Here is a 22,267-nt window from a genome sequence, read left to right as displayed (position 1 = left end):
ACCACTTTCCAGTGTCTTCCCTCTGATCTGGAACTCTTTTCTTCTCTGTATATGATAAGTCACCACTCTCCCCACCTTCAAGTCTTATTAAAATCACATATCCTCCAAGAAGCCTTCCTGGATTAAGCCCTCTTTTCCTCCTACTCCCTCTCCCTTCTGTTTCTGCTATGCACTTAGATCTGTATCATTAAAGCACTTGTATTCACCTCCCCCTCAGTGCCAGAGCATTTATATTTATATACATACTTTTTTTCTTAATTTTAATCTATCTATACTATCTCCACCTCTAGACAGTAAGTTCACTGTGGGCAGGGGACATGTTTACCAACTCTGTTGTATTGTAAGACCTTAGCACAGTGCTCTGCACAAAGTAAGCACTCAATAAATATCATTGATTCATTGATTGAAATCAATAGTGTCTCCATTTCCTTGTGTTATTTTGGTATGGTTCTGAGTCCATATTTGTATAGGAATGTGTGAATCTGGTTTCTCTCCTGAGTGGGAAATGAGCTAGTACTTTGAGTTCAATTTTTTCTGTTACTCTCCCTATTACATATGTTGTGCTCTTTGTGACCTTATGGATGGTAGAATATAATTATGTGCTACCCTATTGATGTTTGACCATTGTCAATACCATAAATTGACAAACTTCACAACCCAGAGAGAGTCCCCCATGAATTTGAATCCCAGTTAATTATAACTTTTCCACATGGGGGTGCAACTCCAGTCCAGATTAGCAAACTCTAACAAAAGTCTGGAATCTGAACTATACACAAATTACACCAAAAGTTGGAAACACTGAGATGGGAGCATGGTGTTACATTCCCCTAGAAGAACAAGAAGTCTGTGAAATACCTTGTGACTTATAGTTTGGAACAAACTTTAACTGGATAGGTGAAAGAAATTTTCTGAATCCAAGAATGTGCAGCTGCAGTAGGAAAAGGAGCCAGAGCAGCAGCATCTGCTCTGTAGCAACAATCAATTAATCAATCAATCAGTCATATTTACTGAGCATGTAAGCTTCTTGTGGAGAGGGACTATGTCACTTCCCAAATACATCAGGTGGTGCACATTAAATGCCATTTTGACTACTACTATGACTGTCGCTACTACTTTTATACTGTGCAGAGCATTATGCTAAGTACTTGGGAGAGTACAGTAGAGTTAATAGACATGAAGCCTTCCCACAATTAGCTTACAATCCAGCAGGGATCAGGGGAAGTCTTTAGTATTAGCTTGAAAGCACTCATTCACCTTGCAGCTTCCTATCTATTGTCACTGATTTCCTACTACAATCCAGTCCACAAACTCTGCTCCTCTAACGCCAATCTACTCACTGAAACTTGATTCCCTCTATCTCACCTCCAACCCCTTATCCTTATTCTCCTCTGACCTGGAATACCCTCCCCCTTCCTATACAGCAGACTACCATTCTCCCAACCTTTGAAGTCTTATTAAAATAATATCTCCTCTAAGAGGACTTCCCTAACTATGCCCTCATTTCTCCTACTCCCTCTATCTTCTGTATTTCCTGTGAGCTTGGATTTGCAGTCTTTAAGCACTAGATATTTTTCTCACCCTCAACCTCACAGCCCTTATATACATATCTGTAATTTATTTTAATGTCTAGCTCCCTCTTTAGACTTAAACTCCTTGTGTGCAGAGATATGTCTATTAATTCTGTCAATTCTTCTAAGCATTTAGTACAGTGTTGTACCTGCAGTAAGCACTTAATGCATAGCACTGATTAATTGATCGATAAGGGACACAGAATACAGCATCATTCATTCATGCTATACTATTTATTAAATGCTGTGAGCACTGCACTCTTCTAAGAACTGGTAAAAAATACAAGAACAAATTTGAAAGTTAGACCTGCTCTCTGGCTAGTGAAGGGATTCCACTCTAAGACTAAGGGGGACAAAAGAGCCTGGTATCAGCTTGGAAGGAACCCAAAGCATCATATCAGTGGACTAACTTAGAGGCAAGATAAACAGGGAAAACATTTAAAGATCAACATGCCTTAGAATAAATTACAGCCACAGACTCTTCCTAACTTGGAAGTCTCTCATGCAATACCAAGATATTCAAGTCCCACACCTCCCCAGAACACTTCCTATGAGTCTGTTTGCTTCAGGTGCCTAGGTATACAGATTGAATCAGGGCAATTGTATCTCTCCTGCTTTTAGTTCATTGAGAACATCCTCATGCCAATGAGCCTGAAGTAAAATAATAATAATAATAACGATCAGTCACAAAGGGAAAGAGGTGCATATCCATATCAGCACACATCTCTCTCCTTTATAGAACAAGGCAGACTATAGCTCTAGACAAAGAGCCACCCTAAAGATAAACTGTGAAATTTGAATGAAACATTAGCCAGAATAAGACAGGACATATATGCTGAAAATACGAAGTTTCTCCCTAGCTCTATTTATAGATATGTAATTAATAGAGAAGCAGCATGGCTCAGTGGAAAGAGCACAAACTTGGGAGTCAGAGGTCATGGGTTCAAATCCCAGCTCTGCCAATTGTCAACTGTGTGACTTTGGGCAAGTCACTTCACTTCTCTGTGCCTCAGTTACCTCATTTGGAAAATGAGGATTAAGACTGTGAGCCCCACGTGGGACAACCTGATCACCTTGTATCCTTCCCAGTGCTTAGAACAGTGCTTTGCACATAGTAAGCACTTAACAAATGCCATCATTATTATTAATAGATATTTGGGTTTATTTAACCTGTAACATAGTGTTCTTCACTAAAACACTGTGTGCTATCCTAATATTGTGATGGAAAATTTCCCAGTTGTTCTCCCTACCTATTTCATATTGCTTGCTCTTCTAGACTGTGAGCCTGCTGTTGGGTAGGGACCGTCTCTATATGTTGCCAACTTGTACTTCCCAAGCTCTTAGTACAGTGCTCTGCACACAGTAAGCGCTCAATAAATACGATTGAATGAATGAATGAATGAAAGAGCAAATAATGTGAATGAAATAGTAAATGAAACAATAGGTGATCATGAACATAAACCATGCCCAGGATCATTTCGTATGTTCTCTCTAGTAAATTCCTCAGGGATTCAAACTCATGCCATTACAAGTGGAACGATGCAGTCCAGTACATCCCACTTTTCATTTTGCTCCAGTTCAGATTCATTCATTCATTCATTTATTCAATCATATTTATTGAGCACTTACTGTGTTCACAGCACTGTACTAAGTGCTTGGAAAGTAAAATTCGGCAACAGATAGAGACAATCCCTATCCAAGAATGGGCTCACAGTCTAGAAGGGGGAGACAGACAACAAAACAAAACAATAACATCAATAACATCAAAATAAATAAATAGAATTATAGATATGTAGATATCATTAATAAAATGAATAGAATAATAAATATACAAAAATATACACAAATGCTGTAGGGCGGAGAAGGCAGAGCAGGGGCGATGGGGAGGGGAGGAGGAGCAAAGGAAAAGGGGCTCAATCTGGGAAGGCCTCTTGGAGAAGGTGAGCTCTCAGTAGGGTTTTGAAGGGGTTTTGAAGGGGGGAAGAGAGCTAGTTTGGCAGATGTGTGTAGGGAGGGCATTCCAGGCCAGAGGTAGGACGTGGGCCGGGGGTCTATGATGGGACAGGCAAGAGCGAGGCCCAGTGAGGAGGTGAGCAGCAGAAGAGCAGAGTGTGCAGGCTAGGCTGGGCTCCCAACCCCAGATTGATCTTGCGGGGGTCCGTGTCCTCCCAGAAATCGGTGGTGAATTTAAGGAGCAGAACAGGCTGAGTCTGTGGGACATCGCAGAATAGGGAGGCCGCTGCCATGGCGAGGGCCCCACACCACCGAGAACTGCCGCTGTCGCCGAGAACTGCCGTTGTCACCGAGCCCGCCCGCTCCTGACCCGCCCGGCCAGCATACCTGGAGGAGACGCACACCGAAGCAGCATGGCTTAGTGGAAAGAGCCCAGGCCTGGGAGTCAGAAGGTCTTGGGTTCTAATCCCGACTCCACCACTTGCCTGCTGTGTGACCTTGGGCAAGTCACTTCATTTCTCTGTACTTCAGTTCCTTCATTGGCTCTGAGATGGTTGCGGTGGTCCTAGTGCCTGGATTCCCCCCAGTGGAAACCCTAGTTTTGGTGTAGCTTTGTAAATCATGTAAATTAATTTTCTTTTAATATATTCAGCAGCAAATCAGTCTTCACTTGTAACATGGGCATTGGGAATAATCACCATGCTATTTTAAACTAATCAGATATTTATAATAGAACTTTCAGAGAATCAAATTTACCAAAAAATTTACTTCATTTTTTTTACATGTGAAAGAACATAAATTTCAGTCTTTTGGTTGGTGAAGATATGCTCTTGGGGTCAACTAACCCTAATTGGTCTGTATCAAGTAGAAATTAAGCCACTGTCCTCCTCCCATCTCCCTTCACCCTCCCAGACTGCCTTTGACGCTTTTCTCCTCTGCGGCTGACAGATACTGCCACCAAACTTTTAGCCGTCAAGGACAAGGCCCGGCAGGCCAACAGCACTGCAAGAGATGTCCTCGCTCAGGTCAAAGACATCAACAAGAACCTCACCGGCCTGAGGAACAATTACAACAAATTGGCAGATGATGTGGCCCAAACAAACGCTGTGGTGAAAGATCCAATGAAGAACAGTAAGAAATTCCCCTTTATTCCGTGTGTGTCATTTGCTTCTCCAGTACCCAATCTCAGCTATCCTCCTTCTCTAGATTTTAAACTCAATGTGGGCAGGGAATGTGTCTGATATATTGCTAAATTATACTCTCCCAAGCACTTAGTACAGCACTCAGCACATAGTAAGCACTCAGTAAATACAGTTGACTGACAGTGCCTGTATGAGAACTTGTAAGTACATCCACCAATACCATTCGTCCTTACTAAGGTGATGGTAGCCAGTACAAAGATGATTAAGACTCTACTGGTTTCTTTTTATAAAGGCTTTTCAATGCTGGCATGTGGGAGAGCATGTAATTGCAGGCTACAATGAATTCTCTGAGAATTAGGTCAACAGGATACTTGAGCTGCTGAATCGACTCCTGAATGAGAAGCAGGAGTTTTAATATCAAAGTGCTGGACCACTGGATCAGCATATTAAAAGTTTGTTAATTTGAAACTAAAGACCTACAGAAAGAAAGGTTTCGATTTAACTAGAGAAGCAGTTGGCCTCGTGGATAGAGCACGAGCCTGGAAGTGAGAAGGACCAGTGTTCTAATTCCAGCTCTTCCACTTGTCTGCTGTGTGACCTTGGGCAAGCCACTTAATTTCTCTGTTCTTCAGTTTTCTCATCTGTAAAATGAGGATTAAGACTGTGAGCCCCAGGTGGACTGTGGCCAACTTGATTATCAACTTCCCCAGAGCTTAGTACAGTGCCTGGTGCATAGTACTTAAAAAATACCATTAAGAAAACTGGATTCACATCTGTTTATTCTGTTTTCAAGTAGACCCATAGACCTCTAGTTGGCTGGGTACAGCTATGGTTTCAGATAATACTTGATTTTGAACACATGAATTTAATTGTCAGAATTCTGAGGGACTTTTGCACCAGTTAACTATCAGTAGCAATTCAATTATCATTAAAATAATATGTTTGGTTTTGTTCTCTGTCTCCCCCTTCTAGACTGTGAGCCCACTGTTGAGTAGGGACTGTCTCTATATGTTGCCAACTTGTAATTCCCAAGCGCTTAGTACAGTGCTCTGCACACAGTAAGCGCTCGATAAATAAGATTGATTGATTGATTAAGAACACAATGAGTGTCAATATTTTATGGGGAGTGGAAAAAAAACACTAGGTTTTAAAGTGGCTGTCTGAACATAAATTGTTACCAAACCAAGTGCTAGGTTCTTGGATAGCTGTGAGATTTACTGATATAATATTTAACTTGCCAGTTAAGTAATCAATGGTCAATTATGGAATTTCTTTAAGCTATAGTTGGAGGGGTTGTCACTTGTTCTATAGACTTTAGAAAATAATTCTGATCAGATTGCCCTTTTTTTTCCATTTTTTGCCTCCATGCTATACCTACAGAAATCAGTATGTATGTTTTTATTTCCATTATGCTTTATTGCCTCTCTAAAATGCTTCTGCCTTGCTTATTGCCTTATTTTGGTGCTGTTTTGTGAATTAAATATTGAATTAATCTCAATACCATGGCCATAATTCTCTGCACATGTTCTTTCTTGAATCTTTCTACACAAAGATAACAACTATGTGTTGGTTTATTTTGATGAGTGCTTGTCATAATTTTGTCTTTTAAGATAACTTGCATTTTAAGATTTAAGATAACTTCCATTTCCCTATGGCTGAAAATGTGTTACTCCTCAGAAACAAAGAAATTTCTTATTCAGAGAACAAACAGCTCTTATCTGAACTGGGGTTTAGAAGGGCTGTACTGGAACAGAATGATGAGTTGTTATGGGATTTCCTTCCCCCCTCTCCCCCACCCACAAGATCTCATCTGTAATCCCTTTATTAATGGGCCACCTTGGGTTCTGAGAGATTACTATTTGCGTGAGAGGTGTGAAGTTTAATTTAGAAGATAAGAAATCAGAGGACCCCAATAAATTAACAATCCATACCCAAATAAAGCTCCTGGGTGCTTCTCTCACCTATAGCCTTTGAATCTTATCTTTTTAAAATACTGTCATCTTTTTGCTTGGTCACAGCCATCTACCACTAAATTATTTTAAGGAGGTTTGGGAAATACTGGAAAGTCAAGGGAAGAGAAGAAAATTAAGAAAACAATAAACCACTGAAAGTTTACAAAGCCAGGTGAAATTTGCAGTTACCAGAAATATTAGTAAAGCATAAAATGGGGTCTCTATTTAGACTTGGAAAATGATGATTCAGGAAGGAATATTAAATGTGGACTTTATTTCTTTATTTAAATGTGGACTTTATTTCTTTCCTGCCAAATGTGTTAGTAACTATTATCAACTGACCTGGGGTCATTTTAAACATTCTAACAACATGGAATTTCTAAACAAGAATAGTTTTGCTTAAGACTTTTTTAAAAAATAAAACAACTGAATGCTCTTTTTCAAATCAGGCTCATTTCACTAACCTCTGTTACCATGGAGTACATATGTTCAGAGTGTAACACAGAGTTTGTTCCTGGGCCTGGTGCCATTTAACACTTTCATCAGTGATGTGATGAGCAGGTCCATTGAGTTTCCTGATGGCAATAAATCTTATGGGACTGCTAACACTTTCCAGAATGCCTTATTAGCTTCCGGGGAGTAGACTTACCCACTAGGAAACTGACACTGGTAAATCCTAGTCCTAAAATTGGGATGTATTAAAATTATGATAAAATTAAAAACATTAAAAAATTGATTTTAACACAATGAATTGTCTGGTCCAAAATAAAAACCAGGGACATACTAATTCATTCAATCATTCATTCAGTCACATTTATTATGCAAGTACCGTATTCAGAGCACTGTACTAATGCTTGGGAAAGTCCAATACAACAATAAAAAGTGACAATCACTGCCCACAACGAGCTCACAGTCTAGAGGGGGAGAGACAGAAATCAATACAAATAAAGACACATTTATAAATAAATAAAATTACAGATATACACATAAGTGCTATAGGGCTGGGAGAGTGGGGAAGAGCAAAGGGAACAATTCAGAGTGATGCAGAAGGGAGCAGGAGATGAGGAAAAGTGAGGCTTAGTCTGGAAGCCCTCTTGGAGGAGACGTGCCTAGAGTAAGACTTTGAAGGAGGGGAGAGTAATTAGCGGATTTGAGGAAGCAGGGCTCTCCAGGCCAGAGATAGGATGTAGGCCAGGGGTCTGCGGCAAGACAGGCGAGATCGAGGCACAGTGAGAAGGTTAGCACCATAAGAGTGAAGTGTGCAGGTTGTGTTGTAGTAGAAAAGCGAGGTGAGGTAGGAGGGGGCAAGGTGATGGAGTGCTTTAAATCCAATGGTGAGGAGGAGTTTTTGCTAGATACAGAAGTAGATAGGCGACCACTGGAGATTTTTGAGGAGGAGGGTGGCATTAGACAAGCAGCGTGGCTCAATGGAAAGAGCACGGGCTTGGGAGTCAGAGGTCATGAGTTCTAATCCTGGCTCCACCATTTGTCAGTTGTGTGACTCTGGGCAAGTCACTTAACTTCTCTGGGCTTCAGTTCTCTCAGCTGTAAAATGGGGATTAAGACTGTGAGCCCTATGTGGAACAACCTGATTACCTTGTATCCCCCCTAGCACTTAGAACAGTGCTTGGTACACAGTAAGTGCTTAACAAATGCCATTATTATTATTATTATTATTATTATTATTATTATTATTATTATATCCTGAATGTTTCCGTAGAAAGATAATTCAGGCAGTGTAGTGAAGTAAGGACTGGTGTGGGGAGAAGCAGAAGGTTGGGAGGTCATCAAGGAGGCTAATGCAGTAATCTAGGCAGGATAGGATGAGTGATTGTATTAACTTGGTAGCAGTTTGGATAGAGAGGAAAGGGTGGATTTTAGTGATGTGTAAAGATGGAACTGAGAGGACTTGGTGATGGATTGAATTTGTGGGTTGCCTGAGAGAGAGGAGTCAAGGAAAATGCCAAGATTACAGTCTTGTGAGACAGGAAATAGCAAGGAAAGTTGCAACTAAACCTCCAAATCTGGGATTGTAATCAATTGTAACTCAGCTGGTGCTGGCACAGGTGTGACCACACGCAGGGATTTAGGTATGATATTTGGCTGATTCAGGCACTGAACCTGCTCATGAGCCTTTTTCTCCTCACCTACCCCTGTCCCCCGGGCCATTTTATAGCAAAATGAACGTTTGAGTCAAGCCATTTAGATAAAGAAAGTGCAAGTACAGAATCTTATCCTTTTTTTCTTGTTTGGCAGCTCATACTAAGCAAGTCTAGACATCAAATGCCACAATTATATCACAACAGTCTTCCAGTCCACAGACTCTTCTTGAGAATGTTGAGCTCTGACCTCTGCCTCCATGAAGAGTGTGATTAAAGGAACTGGACTTAAAAAAATTTATGCAGCCAAGGAAAACTGTGGAAACATCTTCCTTGGAAGATTAAAAGAGGGCTAATTGGCCAGATTTCAGATGTAGGCTGATTTACTAGGAACTTGGTCTGAAGGATGGTGATGGAGAAATTTTCAAGAATCTTCCCATCACTTTGAGTTTATTATTAAAACAGTGATTAGGAACAAAGTCTAACACTGGATTTGGCTCATTGTGCCATCTGCTTTCCATGTTACTTTCAGTCCTAATTAACAAAACAGTGATTTTGTCTATCAGTGTGCTGCTCTGGCTTCCATAAATCTGGGTAATTCATCACTAACACTTTAACCATGCTTAGTAATGGCCAAGGTGCATAGCCATGGGGGCAAAGCTTCATCCCTCACCAGTGTAATATTCTGAACTGCCATCCTAATTCCTCTTGATTTTGGTTTTGGTTTCATGAAGTTGCAGAGGCAGATGCCACTGTCAAAAACCTAGAACAAGAAGCTGATCGACTGCTAGATAAACTCAAACCAATAAAGGAACTTCAAGATAATCTAAAGAAAAACATCTCAGAGATAAAAGAACTTATAAACCAAGCCCGGAAGCAAGCCAATTCTGTAAGCACTTTTTTCTCCTCAATGTCAGTGAGTTATTGGGGGTTATTGGTTGTTGTTTTTTTCATCAGTGAAGCTCTTCACCAATAAGCAAAGATTGGTTGGATGACTATAATGCAATTCTCCAGGCAAATTATGGAAATGGTAATGATTCCTAAAATCTTCTAAGCAAGGTCCGATTAATGACTCTATTATCAGAAAATATGAAGGAATTCCTCAAAAAGGAAAGCCCTCATTAATTTTTCATTAGCATTTATAATTGGCCTATATATAGATCTTCAGGCATAAATAAGTTTATCATCGCTCAATAGGGTATAACGTTCTAGTTTTTGAGAAGACACCTGGATCTTAAAAATTTCAGTTCACTTATATTAGCATGATCATCCCTACATACTGGCCTCTTGAAATGTTATGAATTTTTGTGGGTGGGAAAAGTCAGACTATAAGCAGCAAGAACTGTATCTTTTCTCTCCACCATCAAAGCTCTACTAAGATAAAACCTCTTCCAAGAGCCCTTCCCCAACCAGGTTGGCATTTCTCCTATTCGTTCTCCTTTCTACATTGCCTATGCCCTTAATAATAATAATAATTGTGGTATTTGATAAGTGCTTACTATGTTCCAGGCACTGTGCTAACTTCTGAGCTAGATATGAGGTAATTGGGTTGGACTCAATCCCTGTCCTACATAGGGCTCCCAGTCCAATTCCCATTTTTCAGATGAGGTAACTGAGGCACAGAGAAGTTAAGTGACTTGCCCAAAGTCACACAGCAGGCAAGTGGCAGAGCTGGGATTAGAACCCATGTTCTTCTGATTCTCTGGCCCATGTTCTATCCACTAGTCCACGCTGCTTCTCCCCCTCTAAATATATAGTGAGCTCCCTGTGGGCAGGGAATGTGTCTACCCACTCTACTGTATTGTTCTCTTCCAAATGCCTTCACACACAGTAAGAATCCAATAAATACCACTGATTGATTGATAGGAATGTTGGTTTGAACCAGAAAGTTGAATACATTCAAATCATGCCCAAAGCTGTTCCTATCTTAATGTTTTTTGAGGGAAAAATGCAATTATGGAGTGGGATCTCAATGTGTCAATGCATCTCTTTCCATCTTATGCCTCATTTCTTACAAAGTAATTTGTCAAATCTCAATTGGATAAATTAGTTCTGATTTCCTGGGTACTCCCAAAATACACAGACTATTGAAAAAACAATGTTAGACAGACATCTAATTTAAAAGTAGAGTTATTTTTGTCCATTGCTGTTGCTCCTGAGTGCCTGATAATTCTTTAAAATTAATGATCTAGTTACCCAATGGAAAATTACAGTAGAAATTCAATAGAGGTACTTATGGCATCTTCAATAATCCCTAATTGAGTTCACGATGATTAACTGGTAAACACTCTTGCAAGAAATGCTCTGGGGATACCTAATGATTTTTGTTTTAGAAGTCTTACCCAGGAGTCACACTGGCATTAACTACAAAAATTCCTAAAGGGGTCTTTAAATCTTTCTTTTTCATGGAATTTGGAGTTATTGGACTTTGTGTTCATGGAGAGAACCCCAGACACTCAAGTTGTCTCTATCCCTTAGACCAAACAAAGGCAATTGCAGTAAAAGTGTCCTACTTGGCCAATATACCTCTCCTCTCTTAACATCGACTTTGGGAGAAGAAATAGTTCTTGTGAGAGCTCAAGCAACCACAACCTACTTAGGTGAAAGGGAAACAGAGTCTTATTACATTTTTATCTCTTCTTATGCATTTGGCTGAGAAAATTCCCTCTTTATGACAGGAATGATAAATGTATGTAAAAGAAAATCAATCAATCAATGGTATTTATTGAGCGCTTACTGGGTGCTGAGCACTGTGCTAAGCACTTGGGAGAGTACACTACAACAGAGTTGGTAGAAACATTTCCTTCTCACAACAAGCTTACAGTCTATAGGGAATGAATGCCTATTGTTGAATTCAATTAGCACTTAGGTCCGTTTCCTAGCCCCCCATGGTCAACTGAAAATTATTAGTCAAAAGAAAAAGAATCCATGAATCAGAAAATTTAACAGCTGGAAATCTAGTAAACAATGCTGATGAATAATTGATGGTATTTATTAAGCACTTAGCATATGCCCCAAGTATGCTAATCCCTGGGGGTAATCAGGTCAGGCATACATGGGACTCACAATCTAAGGGGGAGAAAGAACTTGTATTTAATCCTCATTTTACAGATGAGGAAACTGAGGCACAAAAAAGTAAAGTGACTTGCCCAAGATCATAAAACAGGAAAGCTGCCGAACTGGAACTAGAGCTCATATTTCCTGACTACCAAGCCCTTGCTCTTTCCACTAGGCCACAGCTGCCTGGTGATATTCTAAAAAAGGGGCCATTTTTATCTGAAAGTTTCAATGTTCTACATTGAAATGTTCATTTTATTGCTGTTCAAGCATCTAGGACAAATATATTCAGCTCATTTTCAGTTGTGCAATTATGGAGGAAAACAGAATTCCTCCATTGAAAGCCAAAAGCAAGAAAGGTTGACTATTTTGCTATAAGCATTCAATAATGACTGAATTTTGAAAGATGAGCTGTCATTTCAGAAGTCTTAATGAGGAGTTTTGCATATGCTAACTACAAAAACATCTTTTGAAATTGCTAGCTTAGGTAGCATCCTAGGAAAATTTGCTTAATCCCTAAACTAATGAAAGTCATTGGAAAGGGTGACATTAAAAAGCCAATGAAGTAGGAATCATTAATTAACTTCCTATTGCTTGGAGTTGCATTTGTTAATTGTGTGCTTCACAAAGTATCTTCAATGAGGCTGTAAAAACTAAACATTATCACCACTGAGAAGCAGCGTAGCTTACTGGAAAGAGCCCAGGCTTGGGAGTCAGAGGTCATGGGTTCTAATTCCGGCTCCACCACTTGTCCACTGTGTGACTTTGGGCAAGTCACTTCACTTCTCTGTGCCTCAGTTACCTCATCCGTAAAATGGAGATGAACACTGTGAGCCCCAAGTGGGACAACCTAATAACCTGGTATCTATCCCAGAACTTAGAACCCTGCTTGGCACATAGTAAGCGCTTAACAAATATCAACATTATTATCATTATTATTATTATTATGGAAGCTCTGCCCACATTTCAACAGAAAGCAGAACTCAACCTAATTAATGAATGGAAGGGCAGGTAGGTGTGGGTAGCTAATTGTGATGGTTGTTGATGAATGCAGAAGTGACACTCTGTGGTGATTCCTTGATATAACAGGTGCCTATTCAAAGGGTATGTGTGAATGGTAGCCTCAGTGAGAAAGGTAGCCTCAGTTCTTTCCCTCTTTTTCTTCTTCAAGATCAAAGTCTCGGTGTCCTCTGGGGGCGACTGCATTCGTACATACAAACCTGAAATCAAGAAAGGAAGCTACAATAGCATCATTGTCAATGTGAAGACAGGTGTTGCTGACAACCTCCTCTTCTACCTTGGAAGTGTCAAGTTTGTGAGTCCAATTTTTGATTTTTCCTTGGTTAAATTGTTTCAATTGCATTCTGATGCCATACATTTAATGGGTGCAAAGAGTAACTTAACATCAGGGCAGAGAAATGGTAATATGTAGCATTCAGAAGCCAGTTATAAAAATGATACAGTTACACCCTTCTTTGAAATTAAAATGTGCCCTTATTACACTCTTGTAAATTCAAAATAGTTGAAGATATCATACTTGTCAGGAAGAAAGTTAACAATTCCAATGTGTGTGTGCTTTTACTTTAATTTGTTAAAATCCCAGCATTTAACACACTTGCACAATAAAATTTTCAAATATCATTTGTATTAGAATGCCCTTGGGCATTAATTCCATCCCTACCTCCCAAATACTAAAGAAAACATATACTGCACATACCTCATTCACTGCCTCACACCCTACAAATGTTGTGATTGAGAATCACCATATAGATAAAGAAATGTTTTTCTGAAGCTAACTGGAAGGTATAGTACTACTTCCATCTTCTTTGTCTCATTCTTATTTATTTATTTCAACTTCTATTAGCCAAGAGATTGTCTAGAAAAAAGCACTTCATAACTAGATTCAGAAATTTTGTTACAACTTTGTTATAACGCTCTTCTCGTAGTGATCCTTCCTGATAATACTATTTTAAGGACAGTGTAACTGAACAGTGCTCTCTTACTTCAAGCTTAGCTGCAGAATTCTCCTTGACTTTAACACTTCCCTGCCTCTCCCTTTGAAGGAGCTTGACTCACCTGAACAGATTAGAGGCCATGTGCATATGTAATATCATCTCTACTCTCTTAGCCCAAACCATTACTTTGCTGAATAGGAAGTAAGAGGGTCCACTTTGAAAATTAAGCACTTCATATGCCCAGACCCCTCTCAGGATTACACCTGGAGAGTTTCCAATACTCTATTAGTCTCAGCTATGGGAGCGAGAGTCAAGCAGAAGCAACCCCATTCCATTCCTCGCTTGGCCATTGGCTAGTGAGTGGAAGGCAATCTGCTATAAATCAAAACTCAACCTGTGCTGGACAGCAGTGTCATGGGAGAGAGTCGAGGGCAAAGACTCAAGTTTACTGCATGGAAGGAGGCAATGGTAAACTACTTCCGTATTTTTACCAAGAAAACTCTATACACACTACCAGAATGATTGCAGGTGGAGGCGGGATGTTCTGGGAGAGATGTGCCCATGGAGTTGATATGGGTAGGAGATGCTTTCACAGCAATAAACAAGAGAATGTGCTGAAAAGATTAATTATTTAGATATTTCCATTATTTATGCATGCTTATATTGTTATTTGATCACTATTCAGTGCTTAGAGCAGTGCTTTGCACATAGTAAGCACTTAACAAATGCTGTCATTATTATTATTATTATTACTATTCCTTTTCTAGGCATTATTTGAATATATTTGTTTCATTTTTGGTCCATTTTTTAGACCTTTGGAATACGTTATTGCACTTTACATTATTTCCCTTGGGCAACTATACTTTGTTTAATGTTCTTTCACATAACTTTATTTTCATGGAGCCAACTAAACATTCCCATCAGGCTCCAGCTGTACATTTCTTTTTTCTTTTCATATTGTATCCCAGTAATGCAAATGGTAAGGAGAAAACAATTCATAGACTGATTAAATTTTGTCTATGGAGAAGTGTCTCTAAACTTGAAAGGTGTAAAGGGATAGATAGGTTTCTATACCAAGACAGCTAACTTTGAGTAGGTGAGTTTCTGCCCTCTCTTGGTATTTCTTTTTTAAATGTGCTGTTTTATAGAGTAGAAGTGTCTGCCGCATCAGAAATAATGGTAATATTTGGCCTGCAATGCCCTCCTTCCACACATCCGCCAAACTAGCTCCCTTCCTCCCTTTAAAACCCTACTGAGAGCTCACCTCCTCCAGGAGGTCTTCCTGGACTGAGCCCCCTTTTTCCTCTCCTCGTCTCCATCACCCCGACCTGCTCTACCTCCTTCCCCTCCCTAAAGCACTTGTATGTGTTTCACTTTACTTTATTTTACTTGCACATATTTATTCTGTTTAGTTTGTTAATGATATGCATATAGCTATAATTCTATTTATTCTGATGGTTTTGACACCTGTCTACATGTTTTGTTTTGTCTGTCTCCCCCTTCTAGACTGTGAGCCCATTGTTGGGTAAGGACCATCTCTATACATTGCTGACTTGTACTTCCCAAGTGCTTAGTACAGTGCTTTGCACAGAGTAAGCGCTCAATAAATACGATTGAATTAATGAATGAATTTGGATTGTAAAAGCAAAAGAAAAGATGTTACAATTTACATCTTTATGTTAAATCTACATCTACATAAATGTTATTTAAACAATGTTTAAAAAAGCAAAACTTTGATCAGGCGTCCAACTATTAAGCAAAATCCTCATGAAGACCTTCAAGAAACCTCATTCCAGAGCTTCTTATGAAAGTTTTATGTCTATGTTTCTTCTTATTAGACTGACTTTCTGGCTATAGAAATGCGCAAGGGCAAAGTCAGTTTCCTCTGGGATGTAGGATCTGGAGTTGGGCGTGTGGAGTATCCAGATTTGACTATTGATGACTCTTATTGGTACCGCATCGAAGCTTCAAGGTAAGTAACTCTAACAATACATGAGCTATTGAACTTCCTGGAATCAGAAGACTGTCTCCAGTGTTATGCTAAGAAACTATAAGTGAATTACGTGTCTTTACAAGGCACACTGAAATAGAGATTTGCTAATTGTGTTATTAATGTGATCATTACTGACAACCAGACAGGTAGGCTTGAAAATCCCATTCTGGAGATCTCTCTACTATTCCTGAATTATCATCAATCATCAACTGCATTTACCTAGCCCCTATGTTGGGCTAAATCCCATACCATGTCAATAGGAGACCTATAAACAACTATGTAGCTTGATTCTTGCCCCAAAGAAAATTATAATCAACTGGGATAAATGACCACACTTAAATTGATTAAATCAAGCAGTATGGCCCATTGGAATGAACGTGGAACTGGGAATCAGGACACCCAGGATTTAGTCCTAGTTCTACTACTAGCTTGCTGTGTGATCTTGGACAAGTCACTTAATCTCTCTGTTTCTTCATCTATTAAATAGGACAAGATACCTGATCTCCTGTTCCAAAATTTTGTAACTTTTGTGGAACGGGGACCCTGTCCAATCTGTTAATCTTGTATCTGTTCCTGCATTTAGCATCCAAGAAATGCTTAACTAGCACCAAAGTTGTTTTATACAATAGTTAGATATAAGAATAGAAATAGTAACCCCGGCAAAAACTCTGACTCCATAAGAATAGATGTTAATTCCATAAAGGTGAAAGGGGACTTAGGACTAAAGATGAGGGTATAAAAAGCTTTCAGCTTTCCCTCCACAGCTTTTGAGGCATGGCAGAAGGCTGCCTAATACCTTGGAAAGGGATTAAAACTGGAGGTAAAATGGAGGCTCAGCATTTTGTCCCCACTGCTACGATGAGGGGGAGAAGGAAAATGTCACTGCCACAAACACCGTCCCTTTTCTTTCCCTTGTTGTTTGGGTCTAGGTGTGAGCAATTCCTCTTATGCCTTTTTTTCTTATTGTATTTTTAAGTGCTTACTATGTTCCAGGCACTGTACTAAGCACAGGGTTATTTACCAGATAACTGTGTTGGACTCATTCCCTGTCTCATATAGGGTTCACAGTCATAATCCCCATTTTACAGATAAGGTAACTGAGGACTAGAGATGTTAAGGGACTTGCCTAAGGTCACACAGCAGTCAAGTGGAAGAGCCAGAATTAGAACCCAGATCATCTGACTCATAGGCCTGTGCTCTTTCCACTGGACAATGCTGATTCAGAGATCCTGGCTCCAAAGCTCCCTGAGAAGGGGTTGTCACCTACCTCAGCCCCTCCAGATCTGCCCCAGGCAGGCTGAGAGATCCCCCAGGAATGGGCAGGCTTTAGAACTCCAGGCCACAGCAGCCCCATCCCTCTTAATACCACACAAATCTTAGTACCACACAAACACTGAATATGTCAACCCTTGCCATGGCATGAGCAAACTGGTTCCATCGTATGTTTGGTTTTGTTCTCTGTCTCCCCCTTTTAGACTATGAGCCCACCGTTGGGTAGGGACTGTCTCTATATGTTGCAAACTTGTACTTCCCAAGCGCTTAGTACAGTGCTCTGCACACAGTAAGCACTCAATAAAATGATTGATGATGATGATGATTGCCACAGCCAGGGCCAGCAGATTCCTGTTCAAGTATGGAAGCCTTTCTCTGTCCTGCTCAGCGTAGCTGGTCTAACGTAGCTTGAGAGGTGGCAAACTCAGCCTTCTTGTAGAATGCCATGCTGTCCTTGGGTGGATAATGAAAATAATAATGACAATAATTGTGGTAATTATTAAGCACTTATTGTGTTGACTTTGGGCAAGTCACTTCACTTCTCTGGGCCTCAGTTCCCTCATCTATAAAATGGGGATTAAGACTGTGAGCCCCACGTGGGACAACCTGATCACCCCCCCCAGCACTTACAACGGTGCTTCGTGCATAGTAAGCGCTTAACAAATACCATCATTATTATTATTATTATCATTGAAAGCCCTCTATTAAGTGCTGGGCTCTGAAGGTTCATAAGACTGAACACAGTCCCTGTACCATATAGGGCTCCAAGTCTAAATGGGAAAGGGAACATTTAACAGGCAAAGAAACAGAGGCACAGAGAATTAAAGTGACTAGCCTGAGATCACAGAAAGGGCAAGTAGTGGGCCTGGAATTGGAATCCCAGATCGATGGCTCCCAGGCCCATGCTCTTTCTACTTGGCTACCCCTGCTTCCTTATTAAAATTTTGTACTTTACATAGTATCAGCCGGAATGCATGCTGGGGAAAAAGTGCCCAAATTTGAAAAGTCCCGATGCTGGCATACTTTTGTGGTCTTCAAAAGGAAAGATATTCACTAAGACAGAGGAGAGAAAATGACACAAGTTTTATCATGACTATTTCACCCAGAAGTGCAAATTGATTTTCATTTTAATTTAGCAAAATCAGCATCTTGAGTAGGAGAGTTAAATGAAATCAGAATGAAATCCCCAAATGTGTAATAATTGAATTCCAAAATGGGGAGGAAAAAAACCAACATGAAACTGCTTAAAATCAGACTCATCAACCTGTAAGTGAAGACATTATGCATGGGAATGGTTTCCCAATGTAGCCTGGGAATTTCCTTTACAGGAAGGCCATCTGAGCAAAATTGAATCCAGGACATGGTACTGGAGTCTATCTCTGCTGCTTATTAAACAGAGGGTTGTTCATCCATGGTACATTTAGTGGAGGAGATAAAAGAATGTGTGAAAGGAAATATTAGAAATAGCTATAATGGGCTATGCCTTAAAAGAAAGTAGTATGATGCTGACAAAATCCTAAATTGCAAGTTAAATCAACAGTAAATGGAAACTAGCTGATATGTGGGCAAGCTTCCCCCTTCTACAATTATGGCTATTAGCATGAACTAGGTGCCTGGCAGACTGTTTATTTTATTCTCTTAATTTCTAGGCCATTTTGTCACCACAGTATTGTTCTGTACATTTCTAAAATTAGCCATGATTTGTGCAAAGGGAGAGCAGGGGCCTCTGAAAGTTGATGCATAAACCTGAACCTAACCCATACCCTGTCATTGTCTTTCCCATCCCTCTTCCCAACGCATGCTGCCCTGAAAGGACTGGGAGAAATGGGACCATTTCAGTTCGTGCCCTGGATGGACCTAAAGCCAGCATTGTGCCGGGCACCTACAGCTCAGCCTCCCCCCCAGGTTATACGATCCTAGATGTGGACTCCAATGCGATGCTGTTTGTGGGAGGCCTGACTGGGAAACTGAAGGTAATGTGTGCTGTCCTGCACTGATTTTATTTTTATTTACACAGAGTCTAACAGAGATCCAGCTTAATTTAGTGGAAAGGGCATGGGCCTTGGGAGTCAGAGGACTTGGGTTCTGTCAAAAATAATCAATGGCATTTATTGAGTGCAGAACACTGTAATAAACCCTTGGGAGAGTGTAATACAGTTGGTGGAAATGATCCAATCAGTCAAATATATTTAGTGCTTACTGTGGGCAGGGCACTATGCTAAGCACTTGGGAGAATACAACACAACAATAATAACAGACACATTCCCTGCCTACAATGATCTAACAGTCTGGATCCCTGCCCACTGTGACCTTATAGTTTACAGAGGGAGACACATTAAAATAAATTATGGATATGTACATAAATGCTGTGGGTCTGAGGGTCAGGTGATTTACAAGTGCCTAAAGGGTACAGTTCCAAGTGCACAGGCAACACAGAAGAGAGGAGTAGGGGAAATGAAGGATTTGCCAGGAAGGAAGTTAAGAGGAGATGTGATTTTAGTAGGGCTCTGAAGGTGGGAAGAGTAGTGACCTGTCACATGTGGGTTGGTGGCGATTTAGATGAGATCAAGGTACTGTAAGTACATTGGCATTCAAGGAGCAATGTGTGCTGGCTGGGTTGTAGTAGGAAATCATTGACGTAAAGTAGGAGGGGAAGAACTGATTGAATGTCAAAAAGATGGCAAGAAGTTTCTGTTTGATGCAGAGGTGGATGGGCAAACATTGGAGGTTTTTGAAGATTGGAGAGACAAGGACTGCACATACTTTTAGAAATAAATGAGTGGGGAGACAAGGACTGGACATACTTTTAGAAAAAAATGATCCAGAGTGAAGTAAGGCCTGGAGTGGGGAGAGATAGAAGGCAGGGATGTCAGCGAGGAGGTTGATGCAGTAGTCAAAGAGGGGTGTGAAATTATTGGAGTAGCATGGTAGCAGTTTGGATGGAGAGATAAGAGCAGATTTTTATGATGTTGTGAAGGAAGAAACAGCAAGATTTGGTAAAACATTGAATATGTAAGTTGAATGACACAGTTAGTGCTCAATAAATATGAATGAATGAATGAATGAGGGAGATAAGTTGAGGATAATGCCAAGGCTTGTGAGATAGGGACAATGGTGGTGTTATCTATAGTGATGGAAAAGACAGGAGGACAGGATGGGAAGATGAGGATTTCTGCTTTGTACATGTTAAGTTTGACGTGTTGGAAGGACATCCAAATAGAGATGTCTTGAATGCAGGAGAAAATGTGAGACTGCAGAGAAGGAGAGATGTCAGGACTGGAGAGGTAGATTTAGGAATCATCTGAGTAGAGATGGCTGTTGAAGCCATGGAAATGAATGTATTTTCCAAGGGGGTGGGTGTAGATAGAGAATAGAAGGATACCCAGAAGAGAGTCTTGAGGGTCTGCCACAGTAAGAGGGTGGGAAGCAGAGAGGGAGTCTGGAAACTGACTGAGAAGGAGTAGCCAGAGTAATAGGAGGAAAACCATGTGAGAACAGTGTCAGCAAGGCCAAGGTTAGTCAATCCTTCAAGGAGAAGGGAGTATCCAAAATGTCACAGGGAGCTGAGAGGTCAAAGAGGATGAGGGTGGGATAGAGGGAAGAAAGAGCCCATTGTTTGCCTTGGAGAGGGCAGTTTCAGTGGAATGAAAGGGGCAGAAGCCAGATTGAAGCAGGTTGAGGACAGAATTGGAGGGTAGGTAGAGGAGGTAGCAGGTTCAACCAACTCATTTGCAAGTTTGGAAAAGAACAGTCTCAGACAGATGGTTAAATAACTGGAGGGTGTAGTGGGTTTTCCATGAGTTTTGTTTTGTTTTGTTTTTAGGATAGATGGGTATGTTTAAAGCAGTGGGGAAAGAGCCATTGGAGAGTGAGGGTTTGGGTAAATTGTGAAGGAATGACATCAGAGGGAAAGATGGAGGGGTTACATTCCTAAAGGTGTTGATCTATCTCCTCTGAAGAGATGGAAGAAGAAGATGAGAGAGCGGATAAAGGGTTTTTGTTGGGGATGGTGCTGGGAACAAACAGGGGAGATTTTAGGGAGTTCACTCCTGACTATTACAATTTTGTTGATGAAATAGCTGGCAAGGTCATCGGGGCAAGAAACAGAGGAAGCAGGGAGGCAAGTTTTAAGGAATGAATTGTCAGAAACAGTTGATGTGGGTAATAGGGCAAAAGATACAATAATGTAGAACGATTGTTGCTGGGAAGTGAAGAGGGTAGAGTTATAGCAGGTAAGATTGAGGTTGAGATGGAATAGGTCAGCTTTAAGTCTGAATTTCTGCCAACAACGCTCCATGCCTCGAGCACAAGAGCAGAGAATGCATTCTGTGGAGGGGATCCAGGCCTGTGGATTGGTGGTATGAGATTGACTGAGGGACAAAGGAGCAAGGAAATTAGTTCAGTGGGGAGGGCCGAGTTGAGGAAGTGGATTTGTGCATCGAGGGGGTAGGTGGGGAAGGGAAACTAAAGGGGACGTGATAGCTTGGGAAAATTTGAATGGGTCAAGAGATGGGAGGTTTCTGTGGGAGGACAGAACACTTCTGTAGAAGGGAATGTATGGGAGAGGAGGTAAATGAGGAGGTTGTAACTGGAAAGCGGGATTTCAGCTTTGGTGAGGTTTAAAGAGAAAATGCAGTGCAGTGTAGTTACTAGACATAATGAAATTAAGGTGTGTTCTAGCTGGTGAATGGGGGAGGTGGGGTGGAGCAGGTAGTCAGTGAAATTGAGCATGAGAGGAAGTGGGTGGCTAGAAGGTCTGCAGGGACATTCACATGGATATTGAAGCCCCCCAGGATCAGTGTAGGAGAAGGAAACAAAGAATGTAAGCAAGAGTCAAAATGTTCAGAAAGTGGGAGGCCGAATCCGAGGGGAAGGGGTAGATGTTGGAGACCAGAAATCAGAATGGATGGTAGAGATAGGGGACATGGGCTTCAAAACAGGAGATAGAAAGGGTTGGAAGAAACTCCAGTGGTTGCCTATCTACCCCCATATCAAACAAAAACTCCTTACCATTGGCTTTAAAGCACTGTCACTTTGCCCCCTCCTACCTCACCTCACTACTCTCCTACTAAAATGCAGCCCACACACTTCACTCCTCTAATGCTAACCTTCTCCTTGAGCCTCAATCCCATCTGTCTCACCGCTGACCCCTCGTCCACTTCTTGCTTCTGGCCTCGAATGCACTCCCTCCTCAAATCCAACAATTACTCTCTCCCCTTCAATGCCTTATTGAAGGCACATCTCCTCCAGGGGGCCTTCTCTGACTAAGCCTTCCT

The 22,267-nt window shown here is 40.8% G+C and overlaps 1 protein-coding gene across 1 annotated transcript in view; it reads left to right on the top strand.

Moving 5' to 3' along the window:
* Positions 1-22,267, top strand: part of LAMA2 (laminin subunit alpha 2) — a 633,073-nt gene that overhangs the window by 538,952 nt on the left and 71,854 nt on the right. The window contains exons 44-49 of the mRNA XM_038760171.1: positions 4,470-4,652; positions 6,044-6,049; positions 9,449-9,603; positions 12,943-13,086; positions 15,565-15,698; positions 18,805-18,964. Of these exons, the coding sequence (XP_038616099.1) occupies positions 4,470-4,652; positions 6,044-6,049; positions 9,449-9,603; positions 12,943-13,086; positions 15,565-15,698; positions 18,805-18,964 (782 nt within the window). The remainder of the gene's footprint in view (positions 1-4,469; positions 4,653-6,043; positions 6,050-9,448; positions 9,604-12,942; positions 13,087-15,564; positions 15,699-18,804; positions 18,965-22,267) is intronic.

Source organism: Tachyglossus aculeatus, chromosome 2 (genome assembly GCF_015852505.1).
Source record: "Tachyglossus aculeatus isolate mTacAcu1 chromosome 2, mTacAcu1.pri, whole genome shotgun sequence".
Lineage (NCBI taxonomy): Eukaryota > Metazoa > Chordata > Mammalia > Monotremata > Tachyglossidae > Tachyglossus > Tachyglossus aculeatus.
This window is presented reverse-complemented; position numbering and strand designations above follow the sequence as displayed.